Below are 11,319 nucleotides of genomic sequence, written 5' to 3'. Positions count from 1 at the left end.
GATGAGAAAGGAGTTTGCCTTCATTATTGACATCAGACTCCTCTTCCTCCTCATCTGACGCTAGAGGATCATAAAATAAAGCTGGCTTTGGAGCAACCGTAAGCCGGTCGAACTCCACTTGCTTAAGGGCCTTAACAGAGATATTTACCGCTTTATCATTTTGGCCTAAAGAAATACCAAGACTAGCGATATTTGAAGAAACTTTAGCATCATCAAAAGACAAAAAAGATTTCCAGGCGGAAGTACCTTCAAAGTCGAGGTTGCGAGAAGCCGTCCTACGCATGGCCTTCGCTAAAGAGTCCTCACCAGTGGCAGATGCGCCGTCAGCACCGACAAGGTGGCGGCCACTGCGTCTGAGAGGCGTAGGTGTGGCCTCCACCTCAACCTGCGTCCCTGAGGCCAAGAAAGGTGGCGCCGTTGGGTCCGACGATGGCGTCGAAGACCGTGAGGGCTGAATCACGCCCTCACCCTCCGAGGTCGGGTCCGCCGCCGACGCACCTGTAGGTGAAGAAGGCACCGAGGACAGCGCCCTCAGCTCCGCCCTCGCGGCCTCGCGATCAGCCTGTACTGCCGGCGAGAAGATCACCCCCCGACGAAGAGGGGACAGCTGCCCCGGCGAAAGAAGTGGCGGCGCCTCCACCGCAGCCCCTTCCGAAGCAACGCTCCCATCCAGCGAAGTAAGCGTCTCCTCGCCGCAGATCCGAACCGAAGGTAGTGCTGGAGACGTAGGTACCAAAGACGTCACACCCAACATCGCAGCCTGAGGAGTCGGCTGAGATCCAGGCGTGGGAGAAGCACGTCGATGCGGGTTAGGTGGTGTAACCGCGATAAGTTTCCCCGGCGCCGAAGGCAGAGAAGGGGCAGAAGTGGCTGTGGCTATCTGCATAGGCACCCCCCCCCCCCCCCCCCCCCCCCCCCCCCCCCCCCCCCCCCCCGTGTTCGCGCGGAGCCGTCGAAGTGGTAGCCGATGATGATGATTTGGACCTCTTTCTTGTATCATTAGCCCTGAAAGAGTCCTCTCTGTCCTGTCCCCTGTCACTCTCAGGATCATCCTCGTGCTCCCAGACGCGAGGGACAAAGTCAACATCAACCCGGAAATTAGATTCTTCCAAGCTATATCGAAACTCATAACCCTTCCTCTCAACAACCACGTCCGACGAGAGAGAATTAACAATACTCTTCTGAAAAGCATCGAGGTTGAGCAAACCCACCTGTATGCACACAATACCTCTCTGGCGCAGACAAAGTAGATCCACATCCATCGTGGCACCGATGACTGAGCCGACCGCCCAAAGACCCAAGAAGTGACGCAGTGCGTGGGGCACGCCATGAACGTGCACCCAAACAGGGATGAGCTCGAAGCGGTGTGGTATATCCTCAGACTTCCATGCCTTGAACTCCAAAGTAACATTGTGCGATTTGATAAATACCGTAAATCCAGTTACTCTTAGTAGCACCTCGTCACTAGGGAAGGATATAAGAAATGCATTCTGGCCATGTGGAATTGCATCCCATCTCCACTGATGCTGATATTGTGCAATCTTGGCCACCTCGGCCTCCACCACGCTTAAAGTGATAGACCCACCTGAGATCGTGACTAGAGCCGTAGGAGAAATCTGTGGAGCCAGGTCCTCCCTGCAGACGTTATCTGGCATATGAAAGAAAGCCATGTTGTCTGTACCATATCCACAAAGGATCGCCGACGGTTTCGGCATCTTAAGTGCGGGGCACCGGCGCAAGGTCATCGGATGGTTAGACTTATTACATATGAAACAGTATTGTTGCGTCTCACACACGTCAGTCGTATGTCATGTGGACTGACATTTGGAACACCATTTTTTGTCACCAAGACGTCACCAGTAGGGCCCGTAGTCTGAACCGGCGTGGAAGGCGGATGTTGCATCATCACGAGAGGCCCTTGAGCTGCCGGCACGGAGGAGGCAGGAAGAAGCGCCGGTGCCCCTGCAGCCCTTGCGCAGGCATGGCTGTAGCAGCAAGGGCGGCTGTTGGCGGCGCGACCCCCTGATGGGTTTTGGGGTGTCCTCCCTTCCCGTTCTTCGGCTTGCGAGGGCGAGCGACAGCGGGCGGACCGCCAGCTGATTTGTACGCCGGTCCGGAGTTGAAAGCGATCGGCTGCATACCCACGTTAGGACCCGACTTCTACTGCATAGGCGTTGCATGAGGTTGGTATGAAAACATGGGAGACTGCTGTTGTTGCTGCACATATCCCGCCGGCGCTTGATAGTATGGCTGCTGCGGATAGGTAACGGCGAACTGCTGCTGAGGCATGTGCATCTGGTAAAGCTGCTGCTGCTGCACCGGTGTCGGATATTGCTGATGACCCACTGCCGCCATGTTCATCGCTGGCCCGAGCGGATGAGTCGGCATGACCGGCGGAAAAACGCCCAGGGCAAAGCCCGAAGCTCCACCGGACGAAGAAGCATCCACCGGCTGAGAGGAGACGGGGATCGATCGGCCGAACTTGCGTTGGGGCCGGTCGGAGTGGCCATCTCCCCTCGCGTCGTGGACGGGGAGCGGACGACGGCCGCGAAAGAGCGATCAAAGTTAGGGTTTCCTCTTTGCGAATTCCTGTTCCATATATGCCAAAGCCACCGGTTAAGATTAACCATACGCAATGGACGGACCGGATTATACTTACCAGAGCTTAGGAGCGGGCCCGCCGTGAGAACCGGATCGGGCGTCGGAGTCTGAGTCGTCGAAGAACCATCCCCAGCCGCCAGTCGCGGCGTGGCCGCAGACCCACCAGTCGACGATGTGGCGGCCTCCCCACGACGAAAGGCCAGCGGCATGGCATCTCCAATCGAATGAAGAGGAGATACACGAGGAGGAGGAATGAGGCCGATCCATGGCTTTACCAAAACCCTAGACGTCGCCGGCGCTCGGATGGCACCACCTCCAATGGTTACCGATGCCGTGGATGCTTTCACCGGGCCGAGTGGACTGCGTTGCTCCCCATCCATCTCCGCGGAAGGAGAACGAAGGGACTTGGACCTGCTCGCCGAAATGGCAGACCGTCGAGGAGAGGGTCGCTCCCACACCCTGGACGCCGGAGTCGGAAAGCCAATGTCCGCCCAGAACTCTTCAGCGAGCTCCTCATCGGTCTTACGCAGGCGCACCACCGACGATGACTCGTCTGTCACGGGCGCAACATCATCCTCAGAGGCCTGCAGGCAAGAAAAACGAGAACCAGATCCGATCGCCGGAGCTCCCGCCCAACCCGGCGCCAGGGTGAGGCGTCTTCTAGATGCGAGCCGCATCCGACGAACTAGATCGTCGCAAGGTCGCTGCTAGATCGCCGTCGCCAGGTCGCTAGGTCGCCGCTAGATCGCCGTCGCCAGGTCGCTAGGTCGCCGCTAGATCGCCGACTTGGTGGCTCCCCACTAGCTTCACCTTTAACGCAGCTTGCTCGCATCTTGTACAAATTGTTCTTTGTCCTCCTTCCCTGCGTCATGAACTTCTTGTCCTTCTTGATTCTCATGGTCTTCTTGTCAATGTCCACCTATAGACATAGTTATCATCATAAATTTCTCCAAGTAAAATTAGATTTGTCCGAACCTTCGGCACATGTCTAACATCTTTGAACACATGTTCATCACCATCTTCGGTATTGATCTTAACATCTCCAATACCTACAATGCGCTGAGGCACATCGTCGCCTTTAAAGAGTACTCCAAAATTGCCAGACTTCTAGGAAGTGAACTACTATTTGTTAAGCATCACACGATAAGAGCATGTTGTATCTAATAACCATGCTTCATTGGACTTCTCGCTTGAAAAGGTAAGCATGTCACCATCTGAATCATTGTCTGCAGACACCACCACAATGGCCGATTCATCAACATTCTTCCACGTTGGGCATTCCCTCTTGATGTGACCATAATCCTTACAATGATAGCCCCGCGGCTCCTTATTCTTCTTTAGCTTCTCCTTCTCCTTTCTGCTACTTTAATTATAACTGGTGGCCTGGTCCACACCTTTATTGCTTTCAACACCTTCAATGGTACTTCCTTTTCACGTTGATCGTTCGATAACAGTCCTGCCATAATCTCGCTTACAACACCGATAGTCTTGCCATATATCAGAGTAGTGATAATGTTCGCATAGGGCCGCGGTAACGAAGTAAGTAGAAGTGTTGCCACTTTCTCATCCGCCGCTTTAGCATCTAGCCGAGCTAGGTCTGCTAACACTTGGTTGAATACATTGATATGCTCAGTAAGGTCTGCCCTTTCCTGTATCTGTGCAATTGTTGTTTTAGATACAACTTGTTGGACGCAACCTTATCCAGGAATTGAGTTTCCAATTTGGTTTCGCCTGGTGTCATCTCATCCATCACATGGTAAAAGATCTAGTCATTCAGACATAACCGTATGGTCCCAGCCGCCCTGCTCTTCACATCTTCCCAGTCTTCGATATCTATCTTGGCAAGCTTTAGGCACCTTGTTGACTTAGAATGTTCTTGACCCCTATCTGCCAAATTGCAAAGTTCCTCATACCATCGAATTTTGACACATCGAATCTGATTGTCGTAGACATGTCTTCCCACACTGGTCTAACAAACCGCTCCCCTCATCGAATCTGGTTTTAGCAATCCCGTTTATAATTTTATCGAGCCGGTATGTCTTGCACTATTCAGTTTTTAATGCAAAACCATAGGTGGTACGTGAGACTATATTTCTATTCGTTATAATGTTTATGGGTGTTATACGTTTGTTATAACTAGACTTTAAAGTTTACGGGATCGCTAAATCTTAGTTGACTAAGACTTAATTAAGTCTCACTCGATACTATATTCATGAGATATTATATGAAGATTTGTGCATTTTTTCTTTTTTCTTTTTATATGGATTCATGCTCTAGGGTGTGGCTACATTTTAGTCGACTAAGACTACTTAACCAAGTCTCAGTCAAGTGACATTACTATAAAAAAAATCTGAAGAATATTTTTATGCACGAATCTCATTGTAAAATTTCATATAGCATCGACTGAGACATAACAAAATCTCAGTCGACTGTGATTTAGCAAGACTGTAAAGTTCAATCTTCATAATTTCATATCAAGTTCTCGTAACGAGTGGATGAGCGAACCAGTGGCCAAATTTTCTGGCTCCCCGCCCTACAGGTTTACCCACACCACTTCTTATTCTGGAATAATCAGCAACACCAAGACGTCGGCGGAGCACGTAGAAACAAGTCAGGTCGCCTGCGCGGCTCTACACGCTTAGAGCGCCGCCAGCTGCCTCACGTTCATCGGGTGGAGGTATTTGCCGGTGTCGCCGAAGATCTCGATCGCGGCCAGGAACGACGCCTCCTCCGTCGGATGGAAGCCGTCCCAGAACATGAAGTCGTCGCGGTTTGGGCAGAGCTTGGCGGAGGTGTTGCACTGGCCCACCCCGAACCGTCCTGTGCCGGCGCAGCACGCCGTGTCCACCACCGTCAGGTCTGCCAAACAAAAATTAACCACACATCACTGAAACATCCCGGCAATGCACTGTGACAGGTAGTATTTGAGGGTGTGTCGCCGACGTACTGACGGCTTTTCCGCCGCTGGCGAAGACCATTTGGGCCATCCCTACGGAGTCGGAGAGGGAGTAGTTCATGCCGTCCAGATCAGCGTTGAGGCCCTGCAGCATCGAGTCTATCATTGGGTACAGCTGCCTGGAGAGCTTGTTCGCCGCGCCGAAGCAGTTGAACTCGTCGGTGTCATTGTTATGTGTCACCGCCACCGCCCTCTGCGACGGGCAGCACCCCACCAGCGACGGGCTGACGATGCTGAACTTCCTCGCCCCGGCCGCATACAGCTCCTGCAAGAACAGTCGCGACGAGGTTGGCTTTCACGTTCAATTACTGGAAGCACCACACCAAGCATGTATGGACGGCATGCACCTGCAGGTAGGTCTTGTAATGGTCGACGAGGCATCCCAGGAAGGCGGTGTCGTTGCGGTTCGGGGGCGTCGGCCAGGGGTAGGCGTACTCGAACAGGTCGTTGCTGCCGACGCTGATGAAGAAGAGCGATCTGGAGATGAGGTCGTCCGAGTCGTCCCCCATCATCTGGACGGCCGCCGTGAACTTCTCGAGCTGGTCGGTCATGCTGTACACTGGTCGCCCACACTGCATGCACGAAGAAAAGCGGATTCAGTGGCTACGTTACGTACGTGCTATAACATGGACAAATCTGGTTAGTGCGTACAGGGAGTAGGCCCGTGTTCTCCTGTAGGCCTGACCCTCCTGATGCGAAGTTGACGCCGCTTTTCATCTGTGGAACGACGCCCTTAGCCGGGAGGGAATGGTAAGCAGGTGGGCTCTCGTCGAATCCCAGGAAGATAGCTGCTCGTCCAAACAAATATACGTAAGTTGCTCACCTCATTTGTCTTTAGCGAATAGAGGAAAGAACCACATTATAGAATGGCAAAAGTTAGCTGAGTTGTTAATGCTTACTGGAACAAAAAATTCTTATAAAACATTAGCATTGAGATTCACTTTTACTATTTTTGGTCGGGACTAGAATTATTTGGAGAAGTACCTTTTTTTCATTTACCTGTGATAGAGACCGTCTCTTATTATAACTGTGTATTTTAAACAGTTATCCAGGTTTTGACCCGGAATCACGAGCTTGGAGCAGTGACCAAAGTCGCCTATTTTGTTATACTCCCTCTGTTCCATAATGTAGCCCACATAGATTTTTCTGGCATTTTTCGCTTTTCTTTTTTGCTTGGTTAATAAAATAGTATATGAGTTAGATGAGACTTTGCTAATTCTCATCTAGACGAGACTTACCAAATCCGTGTTTCAAGTCAAACTTCGTGAACTTTGATCAAGTTTATAGAGAAAAATAATTATATGTACAATATCAAACTTTATAATATAAAACTATAAAATGACATGTATTTTATATTCTAGATGTAGATATTTTTTCTATACTTGATCAAACTTGAAAGCTTTCATTTTTTCAAAAACATTATGAAATGTAGGGAGTATAAATGCCAGCTTCTGGGTCCCGTTGTCAAACTAAAAGTTATTCTCTGGAGATTGTTTGAAGTTTTAAACATTATCTACACTGTGACATTTTTACAAGTGTCTGCACTATGACTAGCCTTGTAAGTTGTAACGATCTGCTCTAAGTCCACCACAAGATCTGCAAGAGGGTTGACAAGGGACGAACATAGATCAAGGGGTAAGAGGTTCCCTTGCCTCTACCAATGCCATGGTCGCCACCACTACTGCCGCAAGAGCTTTTAGAGTTTAGGGTTAGTGGAAAATGCATGAGCGAAGTGAGCACGCGGGCGAGAGCTAAGTGTGTGTAGGTTACTTTTTTCTTGGGTGGACTAAAGTTCGAAACTAGTCTAGGCCATAGTTCAAAGTAAATTGGAGAAAATAATTCACCTCAAAGTGTATGGCATAATAAAAGTAGTACTTCAACAAAGAAACACAAAACAAATTACCGGGCCTTCTTTGCGGTGCTCACACATAATATTCTTATTTGTTCCTCAAAAAATGAAAATATTCTTATCAGGGCTTGCAATGTTGGTTTGGTTCGGTTTTTTAAAAGTATGGCTGTGATGGCAATTCTAAGTCAAAACTTGGACAAGCTGTATAAAAAGGCACTTTTACTAGGGTGAAAGTGCCCAACCTCTGCCAATGAATTTGTGTTTTTAGTTGTTCAAGTGCTAACCTAATAAGGTTATCCGTAATAGGAGTATCATAGCTAGTATCATACATGCTGACTAGTCAATTTTAATGAGGTGACATAGAATTAAATGAAGAAAGAGATAATTGAGTATTATATCGTTATACACTATCACAATAAATACCGTACTACTATATGTCTTGCATGAAAATAAATAAGAGCATCTAAAATAGTAATTTATGATTAAGATCTCTTTATAATACTATGCATTGTAAAGGTAGTATTATATACTGGTATCATATGCATGATATACTAACTTATGATACTACTCACTACCGACAGCCTTCACACATCTTAGTGCTCCTGACAACTCCAAGTTCCAAGGTCTTAGTGCTCCTGACAACTCCACATCGGCACATCGACATCGTACGTACGATGTTCCCTGTTCCTTCTTATTTTAACTGATTATATTCCATATGAAATAAGAGGAGAAGAAAAGCTGCCCACGACCTCCCAATGGGCTGTTAAAATAACCCTTCCTTGAATTTACTTTATTTTTATTTCTTTTTTCGAGCTCCAACCAAAGTAGATTCGAAGACAAGTCATTTCAATTATCCTTTTAAGTTCTGGATTTCGCGAAAAACCAGCTATATCAGATCTTGGTTGGACTTTCACCCCTAGCCATAAGTCATTCCCATATTTTGCCACATACCCATTTTTTTAAAATCAGTTTCAGGGGAAGACCAAAAATCTTGCACGGCAGGTCAACCAGAAAAACTCAAAAGAGAAAGAAGTTACTGTTGTGTCTATGGTCTGCTTCGACTGTTTGAAAGGCGCTTTCCAGAAAGGAAACAAGATTAACTGAAAGGCTTTGGCGTCTAGTGCCTAGATCGTCACTCGGAGACTCAAAGGACAGCAGGCTTTCAGTTCCGTTGGATCGTTGCTTAGCTGGCACGATAACATGCATAGACTGCTCACGTGTTCAGTAATAAGTAGCAAAACAAATACACCTAGGCAAAATTCGTCGCAAAAAAGAAGCTAAAACCAGTAGCCTCTGCTACGTAGTACTGTACTTATATAAAGCTCAAGGGAGAAGAGAAGTCTTCACGGCACCTATGTAGTCAGCGAGGTTTTTGCCATTGCTGAAGCGGCCGGTGGGCGCGCGGGAGGAGGGGTAGTCGACGCCGTACTGCGGGTAGTTGGCCCTGCACTCGGCCTTGCAGCCCCGCAGCTTGTTGTTGTTGCCGACGTCCACCGTCGAGTCACCGAACACGAAGATGGCCGGCACGAGCCCCTCCGGCGCGGGGGCGGGGGCGGGTCCGGGGGCGGCGCTGGCGACATGCAGCGCGAGCTCGAGCATGCACAGCGCGACGAGCGCGAACGCCCCGCCGCCACGGCCGGCCATTGGACCGACGGAGCCCCTCTTACGTACCTCGATCGCGCTCTGCCGTACGTACGGCCTCTCCGCTTCCTCGGCGGTGGTCGTCGATGAGACTACGATTCGAGCGGTCACTGGGACATGGTATCAGCACGCCTATATATACACTCGTGCGCCCAGGGCGGCGCGAAGAATAACACGAGTATAATAAGCAAAAGGAGCTGCAACAATTGGCTACCTGCGGCAGTATCTTCGAATCCTTCGCCGCAGTAAGCGATCCGGGGGGATATGCTGCTTGTTCCGTAGCGCAGAAGCGGTTCATCTTCCCGCATGCGTTTCTCAGTCGCGCTAGCCATTGTTAATGGAGCTTTGCGCCGTGGCGACCTGCCATTGGCCGCGAGCGACCTAGAGCTGTAGTACTTAGTTCTTACTATATACTTGTATGCCAGGGCATTCGTGGTAGTGACTAGTGGAGAACTGTGCATCGCCTGCTAGCGCAAAAAAGTAATCCGGGCTTGGATCTTCAGCCCGTGCGCGGTTGCGAGCCGGTGGCCTGTTGTGGTTCGGGAGACGGGTGCGTGCATACGTACAAATTAGTTGGAGACCGAGACGCGACGTCCCTTCCGGGATGGCGAGCTGGCTTCGGAGCTGGCTAGCTGGCACTGCGAGGAAGTGCATGGAATGTATCAGCGCCGAACGGGACGTGGTCGGTCACTGCGTCGAGGGCAGACACATTGTCGTTTTTACTAGCGCATCTGCGTGTAAAAATACTGAGGCGCTACTCAGGTACTACGTGGCTGCATTCGTCACGAGGGTCGCATGGGCATTTCTTGCGCTTAAACGATAGGCTGTGAATCTTGCACCCGCATAGTTTTTGTACAGTTCGTGCGTGGAAGCCGGCGGCGGCGTAAAATTGCGCCGGGTATCTTAGAGCATCTCCGGTCAGTGACATAAATTACGAGCCCGCTGGATTCCTCAAACCGGCCCTATAGGCACCAACTGACTGGTGCCGCTGATATTCAGCCATATATAGGGTGGATATGAGGAGGCCCGGTCCATCTGGACGTGTCCGAACTAACGGCTAGACCCATACAAACACACGTTAAAACCCATTGGTCCGATGAGGATGCATTCATGCATCCACTCCATGTGTCTGCTCCCCTGCACAACCCGAGGGGCCAAATTCGGCTATTTAAGCCAGACGAATAGTCTCATTTCCACCCTCTCCTTCCCGTCTGCACCCCCACTCCGAAGCCACTAGGGGCTCGTGGTTCGCCAGTAGCCATGGGCCGCCAGCGGATCACCGCGTACATCATGCTCACTTTGCAAAGCCGGTCGGAGCTCCTAGCGGAGATCCGGCACGGCGCGCCACTTGGATTGCAGCCGGCTTGCGTCCGTACTCTCCCGAGCAGGAGGCACCAAAGGAGGAGGGAGTGGCGGACAGCAGGCATCGGAGCTGGATGCGGACATGGAGAAAGCAGACAAAGAAGGAGGAAGGCGGGGTGAATCTGGCGCCTTCGCCTGCCGAAATAGGCATGGCCGACGCGCTAGCCAAGTTCCACGTGGCCCAAGCGGAGGAGGCGGGGGAGTTGTAGGCCATCTCAACTCCATCCAGTCAGAGCTCGAGGTCGCGGCAAACCGTGCTATCTCCGCCAGGCGGATTCGGAGCTGGACTCCAACTAGGAGCCCGAGCTGCGGGCCATGACCAATGGCCAGGAGGCCGGTCCGTTCGGCACTACCGGCACGGAGGTCGACGACATTTCCAATGATGAGTAGTAGTAGGATAGTTTTATCCACCTAGTAGTATGTAGCTTTTGTGTTGCTGAAAGTGCATCTAATCCCTGGATGGTTTTGTTAATTCATAACAATATATATATATATCATTGAACTAATGCCTATTCAAAAGAATATTTCAGGAAACTTCAATTTAGGTACAGAATGGGATGTGAAAGTAGACCCCACAAAATGCAAAGGACAAGTGTTTGTCAAGCCTCAAGACTTCATTTTATATTTAAGTGACCCAAGATCACATTGAGTCCAAAGGTATGCCAATACTATCAAAAGAGGATGAGTCTGTGATAATGGGTCTCTTGCTCAAGTGCTTAAAGCTCGAACTCCAAGAGCCACATACAAAGTTCTCACTTTCCCACTATATAACATCCATATGTTCAATCGGATTGACCGAAACATTTTACACCAGAGTCACCGAGACACATTGATATATTCCTTGTCCTAAACCCTAAACTTTCGGTCTCATCGATTGACCCTTCGGTCTCACCGAAGAGCCCTAGCCAAC

At 50.2% G+C, this 11,319-nt stretch overlaps 1 protein-coding gene across 1 annotated transcript; it reads right to left on the bottom strand.

Annotated features, from left to right (window-relative positions):
• Window positions 1-4,602: 4,602 nt before the first annotated feature.
• LOC109758330 (GDSL esterase/lipase At1g33811-like) lies at window positions 4,603-9,050 on the bottom strand. The gene is made up of 5 exons (XM_020317184.2): window positions 8,759-9,050; window positions 6,209-6,345; window positions 5,905-6,129; window positions 5,549-5,822; window positions 4,603-5,460 (listed from the first exon to the last, which is right to left on the bottom strand). The coding sequence occupies exons 1-5, from the start codon at window positions 9,048-9,050 to the stop codon at window positions 5,240-5,242; spliced, it is 1,149 nt and encodes a 382-aa protein (XP_020172773.1). The 3' UTR covers window positions 4,603-5,239.
• Between the last annotated feature and the right edge of the window lie 2,269 nt (window positions 9,051-11,319).

The sequence above is a fragment of the Aegilops tauschii genome, chromosome 2 (assembly GCF_002575655.3).
Source record: "Aegilops tauschii subsp. strangulata cultivar AL8/78 chromosome 2, Aet v6.0, whole genome shotgun sequence".
Classification (NCBI taxonomy): Eukaryota; Viridiplantae; Streptophyta; class Magnoliopsida; order Poales; family Poaceae; genus Aegilops; species Aegilops tauschii.
The sequence above is the reverse complement of the archived record's forward strand: the minus strand, read 5'-3'. Positions and strand labels throughout refer to the sequence as shown.